Genomic DNA, 16,896 nt, shown 5'->3' with positions numbered 1-16,896 from the left:
ATAAAGTGAAGAGCCTCCATTGTGATCCAGCAGAGGTGGAGATATTAATGCATGAGCATGAGGGCTTTAATTTTTTCTCTTTAAAAGCAGAAACAGAACCTGAGTGAAGAAAGGAATTAAAAAGTCTACAATATTATTTTTCATTTAGTGTAGCCCACTCATTTATCATTTACCAGACATGAATCTCCTTAATGGATCATGCAGTGCTGGAATCTTGATATATTACACATTAAATTCACTTGTAACCTGACAAGGACTAAAGCAGCAACTGAAGATGAACTAAAAAAAACATAGATCAAACAGATAAATCAGTTTAGTTCAGTTTCATTTATATCCAGTGTTTTCAACTACAACGCAATCACACTGAAAAATTCACATGATCTCCAATATGATATAACCATGACAGGTCCCTTCAGTATGACCAATAAGATGATAAGAAATGAGAGATGATTATTAACTGTTATTAATTAAAGCTTGAATCAGATTTTTTTTTTTCTTTAATGAAAAATACAAAACCAAGTTTTAACGTTTCTCATTATGTTCAACAGGGGAGAAGTTTGCCTTCAGGGCTTTGTCCCAGAAAGCCTTTAGGAAGTCAAGTGACATATCATAAAGAGGGATAACATCTGTTGAGGTTGTAGTGAATAAATGGCTTAAATACAGAACTTTCACCCAGAAAAAACCAGGGTGCAAGTCCTGTGTGAAACCAAAAATCATTTACTTACTTGGTTAGGTTTAGGAAAAGCTCAAGGTCTGAGTTAAAATAATAGGTCAACGTAAAATTTTGGTTTTACATGGGAAACAAACTGATTGCCGTTCATGATTGGCCATGAGGCTGGCAAATCATCAGCCACAACAAAATTGTCTCAAAATTGGGCTAGATTTGTGTAGTCTGATCGTGGCGTACAGTTTCCCCCAGGGTTCCACTTTGGGACATATTTTGTTCTCTATTTTTAGAAATTACTTGGGTAAGGACATTCGAGCCAAAAACACACCTCTATGCTGATGACACTGTCATTTATACACATGGTCCCTTCATAGTAGAGGCAAGAACTTCAGACTGCATTTCATTGTATATGTTGCACTTTAATATGTTGTGATTGTGGACAACTGCTACCTTGGCCAGGTCTCTCTTGTGAAAGGGATTTTTGATGTCAATGGGACTTCCTGGTAAACTAAAGGTAAACTGAAAACTAAGAAATAAATAGAGCCCTACATTATAGATTGTGATGATGAATATTAGTGCATGTACAAGGTTGCTGCCACAGCGAAAAAGCCTCATGAAAGAAAACAAAACATTCTGTGATCACTCATGCGATCCATTTCCTCACTACATACTTGTCCTGTTAAAGTTTCTGCATTATACTGTTGGTACAAACTCAACAGTTCCTGTATCTGTCTCAACTTAAATGGCCTCTAGCATTTCAGTGGACAGAATCTCTTCATTTCTTAACAAATGCAAGGTAAGTTCATTCAGATAGTCTAATTTTATCAAAGTTCAAATCTTTTATAGGGGTTGGTGGGAATCTGGGTAAATGCTTTCTTGGGAATCAGTTTTGATCAAGATTAATCAGTCAGTGTCAAAACTGAATGCTGCACTGTAATCATATGTGGCATTTAGCTACAACAGTAAAGCCCAATTCAAATTGGATTAATATCACATGGGGACGTGAGGAAGGAAACATTCACTGTGCTCCTCTGTAATTTAACTGACAATACAAAATGGGTCTCACACATAGACATGAAACACAAATTGATATTATTTAGTGGCTTATCTCTGACATCCAATGTCCATAAATCCCCTTAAAAATCACAGAAAGAAAGACACTTTAGAACTTTTAACAACAATCCAGTGATAATGATGTGTAAATCCAGGTATAAATTGCAAACAGAAACTTCTAATAGCTATTTTGTATACTTTCAATGGTGCCAACTGTGGAAAAACGTTAATGAATACAGCGTAAAAAAAAGGGTCTCAAAAGAGAAGGCCTACCTCTAGTTGACATCGCTTATTTGATGAGATCTTGTTCCCCTGATGACTTATTGTATATTTTTCTGTTTTCATACTTGCTCACATGAGCACAGTCACACCGCAATACAGATTATCACAATAGATGGTTAAAACCTTCACATAAGTATTCTGACCAAAATACAGAAACTATTTTTGCCGTCTGTCTCACAGTATATTAAATGAAACAACCACATTGAGTCCGACACCATAGCCCCCCCTCCATCTAATACAGACATATATCACATACATTAATAGATCGTATATACTATACTATGTATAGTTAAGAGTCTTTAATTTGAGCTTTCTGTGATAGCATCTGTCTCTCTCTCTCAAGGTGGATGGCCGCCCACCCAGAGCCTGGTTCTGCTTGAGGTTTCTGCCTGTTAAAAGGAAGTTTTTCCTCTCCACTGTCGCCAACTGCTTGCTCATCAGGGAATTGTTGGGCCTCTGTAGATAATGACTTTGGTCTGTACCAGCTCTATATGGAAAGTGTCCTGTGACAACTTCTGTTGTGATTTAGGGCTATATAAATAAAATTGAAAATTGAATTGAATTTCTTATGCCCAACATTCATTTGTTTCTGTGGTTTAGTGAAGCTTAAGCAACTGTTCAAAGCACACAAATCTCTGCTGGTTATATGTTGTGCACTTAATAATGGTATCAGTAATGATTGATAAAGACCCAGAGATTTGCTATGAGCTTTCTGTTTTCATATTAAGCAGATTACCCCATCTGCTATAGAGGGCCAGGAGAATACAATCACTTCCTATACACTTCCCATAAAGCCTACTTGAAACTTGTCCAGTAAATTTAGTAAGCCTGGTGATAGACAGGTTGTCGCCTGTCCAACTGCTTCTGAGGACAGAGAAGGCGGAGGACGGAGGTTGGATTCAGTGTGGATTGAACAAAAGAATGATACCCAGTGGGATGAAAAACTGTTCCTTTGGATGAGGATGGAGTCTCCTGGATTTGTCAACGTGCAGCTCAAGTACATCTGATGTGATGTCATCAGTCCTCAGTGGAGGTTGCCGAGCACTCCATTGGTCATAGTCAGTTTGCTCCACCTCCTCTGACTGAGGAGTTTGCGATTTTGTTGAACTTTTACTCGAACATCAAAAACCTCTTGGATGGCATTTTTGAAGCAGTGGAAGTTGTAGTCAATCAGTCCTGTAAGGGACAGAGAGAAGACAGTTATGTCTAATACAGGTCAAAGAGGGAAAGAGTGAATGAAATCATAAAAGCCAATAAAGTTCCACCATGAACCATAATTAGATGTGAGGGGAACTCTACTGATGTGAATGTGAATATTTTCTTCACTAACTGATGCAGGTATGTAGCCTTATGGTAAATAAGAGTCTATATTTATAACATAATGCAACTCGTTCAATCGGTGACTGTTCAATTGGTAAGATTTAGGCCAACAATCTGTCACGTCTGCCAAATTCAAGTAGACTAACATAATTTAGCACAATGTGTTTCATGTTTAAATTCAATTGTGCAATTTGTGGCCTTTCACTTACCTTATCTCAGTCAGTATGGTCTTTTGGAAAAAAAAAAATCCCCTCCCCTGATCTACATTAAGCTTGTCATTAATTATGGTGCCAAGATATTAGTGCTGTTGCACCAACTCAGCGTGATGATTAATCGCCACTGGAGAGATGACTCTAGGATTCTTTCTAAAATGTATGATGTCCACGAAGGACGACTTGAACCAGTCTGTGAATTCCACTGCTACAGGGCCATGATCGGGGCCATGACAGCTGAGAAGAGGCACAATGACAGAATCGTCAGCAAACGAAATGTGACGCATCAGATACTGGCTTGGTACCTGTTAGTGTACCAAACAAATGGAAGAGGCGAGAGGACACACCCCAAGGCCGATGCGGTAGGGGAAAAAGGAATCTGATAAAATGCCATTAACCTTTGCATGCTGCGACCTTTCAGTTAAGAAATCCATCGGCCAGCATATCAGGCCAGGATCAATGTTGTGGACGCTCTGTAACCCTCCTGCTAAAATGTGAGGCTGGATACAATTAAAAGTGGAGGAGAAATCAATAAAAAGTTGTTGCACAAAAGAATCGTGTTTAATAGGGTGCCTGTCAACACCCGTGCCTGACCTGTAAGCAAATTGGAGTGGGTTCAAAATTGCTTGATTGTGTTCAGAAGTGCATCCCTCACAATCTTCTCAAATGATTTCATAGTGTGAGAGAGGTAAAAGCCACAGGCCAACAGTCATTAAGTGACTTTGGAGCTTTATTTTTTGGCACAGGTAAAGTGATGGAATCCTTCCAAAGATGAGGAATCCTCTGAAGTTGGTGACACAATGTGCCAATGCCATTCTTAAGGTTGATCAACATGCACACTATTTTGCTTAGGAACAGCATTTCTGAAGATTGACAGCTCATGACTAAAATCATGGAAATTAAAAAGATTAGAAAACTATTTCAGTTCATTTCAAAGGTCAAGGTCAAGCTTGCCATTCAGGGAGAACTTCTTGGACTGCATCCATATACTTCACACCCTGCCATAGAGACACAAGCCTCTACCAAGTGACTTACTGGTTACTGTGGGATCTCTGTCAAGACAGAAGGGAACTCAAAAACCTTCTATTTCCAGATTAGAGTGTAAGACTTGTTAATTGAGAATGTTTCCGTTAAAGCGAGAGGCTCAATGAAAACTGTTACACTCTAGGGATGCAACAATACCAAAAACTCATGGTACGATAATACCTCGATATGAAGTCCACTATTCATTATTTATTGTGATATTAAAAAGAAAGAAAGAACGAGAGAAACATTACTTTAAAAATGCCCTTTATTAATAAATTTGTGTGTACAGCATATTAATTCACGTAAAATGAGTTTCTAACTTAAAGAACATCTGCTTTCCTTTCATAAAATAAAACAAAAGTAGCCAGCTATGACCTAAGCGTGGCAAAGAATTGGCATGAATTGCTGCTTATTTGCAAGTGTTTGCAAGTTGTTTTGTGTTTGTCAGTTTCCTTTTCACCATTGTCAGTTCTTGAAATGATGCCACATATCAGCTCTAAAAGTTGATGAAGCATCCTCAATCTCTTCATTATCAGCACGTTACTCCGTCATTGTTTTCTTGGGTTTATTTTTTAGCAGCGCTTGGCTTGAATGCAAAGGATGACGGTAGTCTGTCTTCTAAATAACCATGTAAAATCACAGTAGATAGCGTCAAAGTGTGACGACACCATCGAGCCAGACTTCTATCATGATACCGCAAGATTCAATTTATCGTTACATCCCTATTATACTCCGTCAGGAACTTGACATTTGCTCGTCAACTTTGTTGCGTAGTGACTAAATATTGGCAAGGATGACTGTGGGATAGGGAATCCAAAGGTGGCCCTGTCTCTTGAGCCTCTGGTGGACACCACTGCATCTTCTCCTTTTCCTCACACCCATTGGCTTGGATGCCCAGCTCCAGTTCCCAACAGATTGATAAGGCTGGATGATTTCCGTGGCAAGAACTGCCAAGGGATCCTTGATGCCCACAGCAGAGTTGCGCAATGGCACGAGAACTCATGGCTATGACAGAGAAGCCCTCGGTACCCACAAAGTCCACTGAAAAAGTGGCGTTAAAAGTGCCAAATCAAACTGATGTTGAGTCATTGTGATAACTTCTGTCACACACAGATAAGGTATGGCCATGTTTTCTGTCAAATCCAGACTTAAGACCTTTGTTTTTAGCAAGACATTCAAATAATTTAGGACCAGATTTACTTGAAGGCACCTTTCAATGAGTGTCTGCAAGGTGTGCTTCTCCTCACTGTATGTGTATTTCAGGGAGGATCATACAAGTAATAGACACAATCACAAAAGTTCATTTCATATTCTACTGGAATTACTAAAGTCACACAATTTGCATCTTTCAGTTTTGTGGAAATAAATATCTGCCTCGGAAGAGCAGGAGTAAACATTGTGTAGGAAGCACAAGGAAAAGAAATGGGGACTAGAAATGCACATTGTACATTGCAAACATAAGCTTGTTTAAAAGATGTAATGCAAAAAAAGTGCATGCAGAGTTTTGATTTGAGTTCATTAAACTTGAATATAAACTTGTTAGTGCGCTATAAGGAACATTCATGGACACTAATGTCAACTAAACTTCTCTTTCTTTGGTTAAGACATTAAGTGAGTGTTTGGCTGCATTTACCTCATCTATATCTCAGGGATACCCAAGTTAAATTTAAGGCTTTTCATGACCTTAATATCAGATAGAATGCAATACAATATATATTTCACAATCATATGGACAAAGTATGAAAGTATGATGGGAACCAGATTATTACTTCACATTTTGTCGTAGTTCTCAGGAGTATATAACACTAATTCTCTTGATGACAGAATTAATACAAATAATGCATCCTGGATCAAGACACAGTAAGTGGCAGAAATGGATGCTGAATTAACCAATTAAAAATGAGGGAAGCTTTGCCAAATTTTGAAAGTTTTGAGTTCCAAGTTTTTTAAGTTTTTGCCAAAATTGACAATTGTCAATAATGAGCTGATGAGCACCCTCGCCACTGAGTAGTGATGGGGTTTGCCGACTGAGATACAGATGACACACCTGTCTGAAGAACACTACTGCTAACTGTGTAAAACAAAATGTTACACAACAACTTTGTGTTATTCTTGTATATTCATCAAACTGCAAAAAGCTAAATTTGACTGGAAGGTAATAAACGTAGTTCACTTTTGCTCTTCACAAACACAACACACAAGCTTTTCTTTTATTATTGATTAGTATACATTACATATATAATATAGATAATTCCTGAGGTCTCTTATGGCTGCAAGTGAGCAGGACAGGTAGGAACTCAGAACAGGCTCGTTTTATCACTCACCAAGTGCAGCTGCTGCTTTCATGTAAGCTGTTATCTCCTGCAGCATGTCTGATTTCATATTCCTCATGGGCAAACAACTGGAGTTAAAGGTGGTATTCATTTTGTTTGCAATCCATTTCCAATGCATGGGAATTTGTGGGTACTTGTCAATGTGATAATAAATTGCCTTTCGTAATATTTGTCTCCTCTATCAGCATGAGACTCTCCTCCTTGATCCAGTTTGGTTTTCATTTTGTTTTCCATTTTCCCTAAATTTCAGTCTAAATTCCTCCTGCTTATTTGTTGATTACTTGCTAGTGGAGATACGATTTAGGGAAAAAAAAAAAAATTTCAAAACCATACAGGTTTTTGCAGAAAAATCATTTTAAAGCATAAACAAAGGGGCAGGTGTTCCCTCTGAGCCCTGATGTGTTTGATCATACAAAGTCATTTTGAAGCTTACAAATAACTTCTTGGAGCTGATGCTGAAAGTCACTTTTTGTTACTTTTTTGTCTCTTTAGAACATTTAATGTTATTGTCAGAACTTTGATGATGTGATGTTGTGAAGTGACCCCAAGGACATAACCTTCAGTCGACGTGAGATATTGTTCTCATCTGTTGCTGAGAACACAGTGTTTATATGAGGTATGACAAGTGCATTTTGGAAAATCAGCGAAGCACTGACAGAACAAGCTGTGGTGGGTTGCGTCTTCACATTCCAAACCCAGTGAAAGTCCGTGCAAAGGCCAGAAGACAGATCTGTACAGCAGCAGACTGCTAAGCATCCTGTATTCTTGTCAGTCACTCCAAAGCACAGTTCTCCCTTTGTGATTGCAGAGTCTGTGAAAAATGCAGTTCCAGAGAGCTTTGCCATTTGATTCCGAGGCTCTTGACAACCAATCATGCTGCTGATGGTTCATGTCTCTGGCATGTTTCCTGCTGTAAAACACTATTTGAGTTTGGACAATTCAAATCAAACTTTTTTCATAGCACTTTTCATACAAATAAAATGCAACACAAAGTGCTTTACGACAGTTGAAAACATTGTAAAGGAAAAAGAGAGAAAACCCGTCCCTCCCACCCTCCATATATACATGTATACACACACACAACTATACACACATACACATGCATACATACACACACTCACACACACACACACACGCACACACACATACATATACGTACACATACAGAGTCACATTCTCATCATTTACAGTAGCAAGACATGGCAAGGCACTGGGGATCGAGTGCCGTCCAAATTGAGAGGATTCGCGGACTATGACCACAGGGGGCGCTGGCACCCAGACCCCCCTCCGACTCTGACAGACAGGCGGACCCCCATACCAAGGTGGGGAGCCGGGCTGAGGGGACCCGAGGACAGCACCCCCAGCAGCAGACCAGGCACAGCTCTCAGTGTGCAGTTAAAAACAAAAAACTACAAGCATAAGAATAAAAAGCATGTAATCAAATATTTATATGATATAAGATAAGTAAAATAAATTAAACAGTTAAAAGAATAAAAATACATAAGATAATAAATAAAGTAGATTAAATAGGTAAGCAAAATAAAAGGCATCGACATAAGATAAAACCTGATAAGAACGTAAGAAGAATTTAAAGATCAGTTAAAAGCCTGATTAAAAAGGTGTGTCTTTAACCTTCTTTTAAAAATATCAACAATCTCTGAAAACCTGAGGCAAAGTGACTAAATGCTGCCTCATCGTGGGTTTTAGTTCTGGCTTTTGGTATGGATAAAAGGCCGGTGTCGGAGGACCTCAAGGTCTGCGAGGGTTGATACGATAAAAGCAGGTCAGATAAGTAAAAGGGCGCAAGGTCATTAAGACATTTAAAAACTAGTAAAAGAACCTTAAAATCGATCCTGAAGCGGACGGGGAGCCAATGCAGTGACTTTAAAACCAGTGTAATATGGGCCCGCCCTCTGGTCTTCATCAGCACATGTGCAGCTGAATCATTCATGAGAAAAAAAAAAATGTCAACAGTCTCTAATCCTTATCACTCATAAGGTCTCCAATGTCCTATTTAGTGCTGCATAATGCCCCACACATCTTCAATGGGAGCAGGTCCTTTTCCTCTTTAGCCCAGAGGACATGACATCCATGATTTAAAAAAATTATTTGGAGATGTGGACAATAGCCCACTCCACTTTGCATCAGTCCGTCTCAGATGAGCTTGTTCCAGAGAAGTCAGTTTGATAGAGTCGTAACTTGCATTTGTTGATGCAGCGACAAAATGTGTAGACCAACGACAGTTTTCCAAAGTGTCACCAAGTCCATGCAGTGATATCATTTACACGGTCATGTTAGTTTTGAATGCAGTGCTCCCTGATTGAAAAGACAAACACTACAATCACATGCTTTGAGGTAGCATTAAAAACCAGTCTAGTGCTGACCCAGATGGGCCAATTCACTTCTCAAGTCTCCCCACATTCCAATATGACAATACAGTTTCACCACATGTTGCAATAGTGTGTTTGCGTTTAAACTGCAATCTGACTCCGCAGCAGTGTGGTCTCCCTGCTCTGTCCATGCTTTGCAGTTATTGGAAGTCAGTGAGGGAGTGCTCTAACTTAGACCAATGCACAAGAGCTCGAGTGGATTTTCTGGTTGAGAACCATCAGAATTAACAGATGGGTTGGGGACAGGATGTGGATTGTAAACTCAAAGCACATAAAGAAATGCTTGACTAGCACGCCTTAAACACAGTAATTGTTAGTCAAATGACGGATGCTGTAGCACCAACATACACGTAAACCAAGCAAGGATAAGCGATGACGACAAAAATAGAGCAGAGTACAATTCAAGTTCAAGGAGTGTGCTGAGACTAGCAGCAGGAAACAACAACGCTCAACTTTGCAGCGAAGACTGGAAAAGCGAAAGGAAATGTCCAGACACAACCCACGGCTGGCAAAAATAACAGAAGCTCTTTGGCAGTATATTGCTCTTGATGACCAGCCGTTATCAGTGATAGATAATGCAGAATCGTCTTCTCAGTGTACTGGAGCTGAGGTATGAGATTCCCCGCTGTCACCACATCACAGACGAATGACCAATCAGTCTCTCATCAAACAGAGGCGGGCTCTGGGAATATTTAGTCCTGCCCTGACAATCTCACCTGTCTCATCTGTTCTGGCTCCGTTTGAGAAGTTGAAAAGTGAAGTGTTTTGACGCTTTGACATCGGATGTGACTCCTGCTGTGCTTCAGAGACTTTTGACCAAAGAAACACACGAGGAAGCGAACCTTAGCTGTAGCCATCAAGAGATGCTACACTTCACTGTGTATGTGTGTGTGTGTGTGTGTGTGTGTGTGTGTGTGTGTGTGTGTGTGTCAGTCTGTCTGTCTGTCTGTGTATGCCTGAGAGGGACTTAGGGTCTCAATAGCACAGACTTTAACAGGTATATTTTCCACAAAACACACTATTTTAAGAAACTAAAGTGTGAAGTGCAAATCTGAGCAAGCATCCACAAGCATTCTCCAGGGGCCACAGGCGCTTCAGCTGGTAACAAAGAAGTATAGAGGTTTCATATCTAGCCATAATCATATCCATCTGCACTGTCAATGAAGAGAATTAATGTCTTCATCTTATTCTCTGGTTGAATTCAAATTAATTTCCGGTGCTTAGACAGATTGTGTTTTAATTGTTTGAAGTTTCTGAAGACATAATTCTATAGCAGTCAGCTTAATGACGTGCTTCGGGTATAAACGTACATCACGCAGACTGTTAGAGATGTCTTAATACGAACTGACAGAAGTGTTATCAGACTTCAACGTGGCTCCTTAACCAGACTGTTAAACTCATCATGTACTCAGTCAAAAATAATTACAGCAATAAGAGTGAACAGCAGAGCAAACGCTTCATCATTCAGGACATCAAAAGGATGTAGCCTCACACCTGCTGAGCAGCACTGATGAATCAGTCAGCGAGACACAAGACCACGCACATTTTACGGCTGTTTGTGTTGTATGTTTTACTTTTCTTGAAGCACATTGTTTGGACCTTCTGTAATGTGCTTATTGAGTGTTTGAATCAAATTCAGCAACTACTGTCACCTCCATATAAACCACTGCCTCTAATCTTCCATTCTAAAAGTTAGGTCAATGAAGTTAATTGCAGCAACATTATATGAACCACTGCTGGAGGTTGGGGAAGTCAGCCTGGGACCAAACAATTGCAGATTCAAATCCCTGAAGCCTGAAAACAAATATGGGAGGATGAACAAGCAACGCCCTTCACTCCATCAAGAGCCAGTGGATAAGTACCCTTCAGAGAGGCACAGATGCCCCTGCTGCTCCAGGGCAGCTCCCAGTAGCTGACCTGCCTACTCAATCATTATAAAGCACTCTGTGTAACAGTGGAAGAAAATATACACAAACCCCCTGAGCTGTGCTTCCTGCAGAAAACAGACAGGCTCTTTTCTACAGGTACACAATCATCTGTCTTGATGTTATTTAGGTTGTCTGTCTACTAAAGCAAGGTGACAAGTTTATTTGTACAGAATCTTTCAAACAGAGAAGCAAATTACAGTGTCCCTGAGTAAAGGAGAGAGATTAAAGCAGAGTATTGTAACTAAATAATAATTAAGTTTCAGTTGACAGTTGATGTATGATTCTACTCCCGGACTAAAGGGGTCCATCCGTGTGATTAACACTGTCCTATATTGACCTTATGCAGCTCTGTATTGACTAGGACTTCAACCGGCCACCGTCTGGTCCCAAGTATTGTATCAACAGTAGGGATGCACTACTGATACTGCAATACTGATACCAGTATTGGGTATCGGGTCAGACACTGTGCTCATGTACTTGTAATCATAAAACTCCCCAGATACAACAAGCAATTTGATAAAACATCTAAAGAACCAACCCAATGCAGTTCAAGGGGTTTGCAAACAGCAGCAACCAATTTTGCATCAAATGCTGCAGAAGCAAGAAAAAAATGTCCAGACACAACCCACGCGTGGTAGAAATAACAGAAGCTCTTACCCAGCCCATTGTTCTTGATGACCAGCCTTTGTCAGTCGTACATAATACAGGATTTTTCTTCTCAGTGCGCTGGAGCCAAGAGATTCTCAGTCATCACAACATCACCGAAAGCGCATTACCGAACAGGCTCTCATCAAGCATAAGCAGGCTGGAGGAATATTTGGCTGAAAACCCCCGACAACCTCACTGCTCATTTCTAAAAAAGACTCTCATCTCCTCTGGCTCGGTTTGAGGCATTAACCTGAAGTGAGCTCCTCTGATGCTTTGGCATCACATGTGAATCCTGCCGTGACCATACTTCAGAGACTTTTGACCAAAGAAACAGACGAGGCCCATGGCATCAATAAAGGGAACCTTAGCTGCAGCCGTCAAGAGATGCTTCACTGACATGGGGGAAAAAAAAAAAAACCCTGATATGAACTGAGACGGTGTTTTGCTGATCCAGGCAATAGAAATACTCCAACTTTGAGTCATGCAACATCATCTATGGAAAAAAAGAATTGGACTTTTACCTGCAGAACCAGTGGCACCCAAAATAGCTTTTCCCACCTCCCACTTGAACAACTGTTTCTACTGTGCATATATTTTAAAATGTGCTGACCTTTCCGCTCAAAGCTTTCCTTGCGTACGAAGCAGACCATGGCGAGGAACTTGGTGACCTCCTTCAGGTACATGACCGTAGTGTTGTTCAGGTGGATAATGGCCATAGACTCCTTGTCGTAGGGTAAACCGCCTTCACTGTTGGTCAGACTGCAGGGGATGAGACAGAAAAAACACTCCAGTGAGTAAAAAGTAATGCATTATCTGACACACAATACTGGCCTTGTGTCTAACACGGGGGACTTCTATTAAGGCAGCAGTTTCAGCTGTTCAGGAAACACTCAGCGTGCTATTACAGCGTCTTGTTTTGGACAATTTCAAAGCAAGCACACAGTGGTTGCTTTTCAGAAAAACAACAGACCTCTGATGTCTGATCTGGCATTCAACCACAGAAATTTCAAGGTGGAAAGGGGAGAGACAGAGAGAGAGAAGGGTGGCAACGATCGGAGAGGTTTAAAAGCAGAGAGAGGAGTCTGAGAATATCAATAAAAGGTTGAGCAGGACGCAGAGAAAGTGAGCACTGGACGGACAGGACATGCTGTTCTTTCTTGGTTTTCATTTGTAATTTATGCTGTTTTCACAAAGAAAGATAACAAACAGAACACAGAGAAAGGGTTCGGTTCCCATCTTTGTGAAGCAGACTTTTCATTTTACAGTATACATACACTGTAGCACGGCATGAGAGGCAAGCTGGAAGGAAACAGAATTGAGGATAAAAATACACTTCTGGTTGCAGTTACATGTGTAAAGCACAAGTGAAACCGTGAAGCTCTTACGCAGCCAGCATAAACAGCTGAATCATAGAGATATGGATGAGTCGAGCAGCTGAAAAATGTGGAAACACTTCATGTTACGTGGGTGTAATAGGACATTGTTCTAGGAAATCGAGGTGCTGCCCTTGAATAATTCTAAATGCTTTGAGTGCCTCAAACTAAATCCCATTCAACTCCTTTGTGTTGAGGTGGAGGCAGAAAATGGTGGAAAAAATGCATTTTGGGCAATTTGGGCAAACCAATCTTTTAACTGCCCTTAACACGTGTGCAAGGGTACTTTTGCCATGATGTATTTCCAAAGAGATGATGTGTACTTTCAACAAGATATTTCTCATCACCATCGTGTCAAAAATGTTTCAACAGACACTGAAACAGGTGAAAGAACATTAATGGTCTCATCATCATTATAATCCCCTGCCAGGAGACCCATAAGAAAATCTCAGGATGAGCAGGAATGCAGCATCAATACAATGGTGCATTCACATACAGTAGTACATAGGGCTGTCAGAACTGTTCAAAAATTTTCAATCAATGAAAGAGACACCAGTTTCCAATTGGTGCTGGTCCACATGTCCTAGAAGGTTTCAATGTCCCGGACAAACGGGAGGACTTCCAATCAAATATGATGTGTTTATGGACCTTACTTTCCCATGTTTTTGAGTCTAAGTGACTAATGGAGACAACAAGTTTTTCCAGTATGTAGCAAGAGCGCTGTAGCTATCAGCCACAAAAGGGGCTGTAATATAATCCCTCTGGATATCCCACCTCAATGATCGAGTTGACAACTTTAATTATCTATGCTCTTCAACTTTAGACAAAGTCTCTCCCCTCAAAAATAATAAGATTTAGTGAGTTGAATTAAAGCAATCTGTAAAACCGAACCTTAGTCAAATGAAAGCATTTGTAGCTGTAAGAGCCTGTGGAATGAGTGGAGGCAGAAGAATACTAGTCTCCAGGTCGACTATGTTGCCATGAAGGGGCCTCTACTCCATTATAAAAGATGCAAGAATATGCTAGTTCTCAGATCTCATATCAGGAAACCAGCATAATCCCAGGTTTTTATTCAAGACTATCAATCAACTAGTAAATCCAGCGCCTCCAAATGTTCCTGTTGAATGTGATGCTGACTGTGACATATTTTTAGCTAACTTTACAGAGAAAGCAGTCTATCAGGATTAATATAATGCCCTGCACAACTCTTATTGATGCGGATTCCCCAGAATAAGAAACCCTGAGCCATTTCAACCCAGTGCCCCTTACCAAGATTTTCAATATAGTCAGCTGTTTCTGTCAGCTTCACAGCACAGAGACTACACTTCTTAAAGTCCCTTTAAATGACCAGTAATTCTGGCATGGGTTCCATTCTCGTGCTGCTTGATTGGTGCGATTATATCATTTTATTAGACCAACTGAGGAAATGAATGGGCACATTGGGTAGTGTCCTGAGTTTGATCATATCCTCTCTTTCAGGCACAAAATTCTGTGTCAACAACCATATGTCTTCATTTGCTACTTTCAAGTGTGGCGTACATCAAGGGTCAGTTTTAGGACCAATGTAATTGTCATTATGCTCCCATTAGGAAATATTATACATAGACATGGTGTTTTCTTTCACTGTTATGCTGAAGACACACAGTTGCATGTCCCTGTTAAACCCACTGACCTCAGTATGCTGACTTCTTTGCAGAGGTGCCTCAACCAAAACAGAAACTCCAGTTATTGGATCCAGCAACTCTGGGTACCTACCTACTCAGTACCTGTTTGAATACATTAAGCCAGTTGCTGGGAAGCTTGGCATTTTGTTTGGCTGTAATTTAAGGTTTGAGTAGCACATCATAAAACTTCAGCAAACATCAAAGAAGGAACACGGCCAGAATTTGACCTGTTAAGTTTTAAAGATACAGGAACTATTTAGAAGTGATCAAGCCTGGATTTCTGTAACAGCCTTTGTGTGAACTGAAAAACTGTAAACCGGCTACAGACGGCACAGAATTGAGCTGCCAGACTTTTACTCAAAGTAAAAAGGGCTGAACACATTAACTCGATTTTAGCTGCTTTGCACTGGCTTCCAGTTCGTTTTAGAATTGATTTTAAGGTTCTTTTAATTGCCTCAGTGTATCTCAGATCTTCTGTCTTCTGGCAGGGACTCTCAGCTGAAGACTAATAGGGACAGAACTTTTGATAATACAGCGTCAAGGCTCTGGAACACCCTGCCCGAGGAAATACGGCACGCTGAGTCAGCGGCTTCTTTTAAGTCTAAGCTTAAAACACACTTTCATCAAATTTCCATCCCTGATTTATTCTGATTCTAGTTTTTATTCTGTTTATGGATTTTGTCATTTTTATTTTTTAATGTGGATCACTTAGCATTTTTATTCTTTTGTTGCTGTGTTTTTATGTGTTTCTGTAATGTTTTATGTATTCCTTGCTTGCCATGCGAAGCACTTTGTAACTTTGTTTTGAGAAGTGCCACATAAATAAAGACGTTATCTTTAGTTGAAGTATTTGGTTGAATGATAAGCTGTTCCAGAAGAGCGCTTTGTTTTGTTTAACAGTCTTAGGAATTGGTGGCTTGTGAAAACAGTTTGGGGAAATGGAATAAATTTCACAAAACGTGTCTAACTAGCTGTGAAGAATTATAACAGTTTCACATGGAATTATTTTTGCACATTAGGCATCAATCCACACTTCACAAGGGCAAACAGACAGCACCAAGCTGAGCTTCTATTAATTTTGAATCATTCATATCTGTACCTGAGGCATTGCTGGCAACCAACACATCACACAGTAGAAATATGATAAAAAGCATCTCTATGCAGCAGATGCTGGATTCAATGTAATTATGTAAATGAATAAAATGCTCTCTCATACTTAATCTCATGTTTCCATGGCCATTGGCCTAGACGTGATGACATATATGGGCTAAGAATAGCTGCAGTGCTCGACAGATTGGAGACAGCCAAAGAAGAGAAACATGCACAGCTAATGTGCCTTTCATGAAATGTGCATTTATCATTGTTGTCAAAGAGAAAAAGAAACAATTGCGTTTCACTGACAAAAGACTTGGCTTAGTTTGTTGGCCGAGGAACATTTCAGACACATCTGAGCTTTCCAAGATTAGCATGCCAGGTTTCTCACAAGAGAGGAGTTCATTAATTAAATGAGGTGAAAATAAAGACTCCGTTTACGGAAGCCTCTAATTAAGGACAATATCCCAGCTGTTTTGTGACGATAATGATGGCAGCCTTTTGTACAACAATCTGCTGATTTATATGAGCAGGTCCAACTCGCTTCCACACTTGTTAATACTGAACATTTCCAGGACGCAGGTGAGTGCACACATTATTGAGGGTTACTTAAGCAGACAGTTATGGTTGTGTTTACAAACAGAGCGGAATCCACAGATATCTGGCGTCCACCTCGATCCACTGTCAAAATGTAAAACGAGCAGGAGTCCTGTTTGCGCCCTTGGCCACACATTCCCCAACACAGCTGTGACGGGTTAAATATTCATTCACTTCGGGCCAAATGTGGCCTACTTCACTTAAAGCCCCCAGCTGTGATGCCTCACACACCCACCCACCCACACACACACACACACACCCACACGCACACAAACACATGCACACACACTGCCCTCTATTATCTCAACAAC

At 40.2% G+C, this 16,896-nt stretch overlaps 1 protein-coding gene across 1 annotated transcript in view; it reads right to left on the bottom strand.

The window, feature by feature from the left end:
* Positions 1-310: 310 nt before the first annotated feature.
* The window catches only part of rragd (ras-related GTP binding D), a 42,119-nt gene continuing 25,533 nt past the window's right edge, over positions 311-16,896 (bottom strand). Inside the window, exons 6-7 of the mRNA XM_076747959.1 lie at positions 12,470-12,618; positions 311-3,178 (exon numbers count right to left, since the gene is read on the bottom strand). Of these exons, the coding sequence (XP_076604074.1) occupies positions 3,027-3,178; positions 12,470-12,618 (301 nt within the window). The 3' untranslated portion in view covers positions 311-3,026. The remainder of the gene's footprint in view (positions 3,179-12,469; positions 12,619-16,896) is intronic.

Source organism: Chaetodon auriga, chromosome 14, assembly GCF_051107435.1.
Source record: "Chaetodon auriga isolate fChaAug3 chromosome 14, fChaAug3.hap1, whole genome shotgun sequence".
Taxonomy (NCBI): domain Eukaryota; kingdom Metazoa; phylum Chordata; class Actinopteri; order Chaetodontiformes; family Chaetodontidae; genus Chaetodon; species Chaetodon auriga.
The sequence above is the reverse complement of the archived record's forward strand: the minus strand, read 5'-3'. Positions and strand labels throughout refer to the sequence as shown.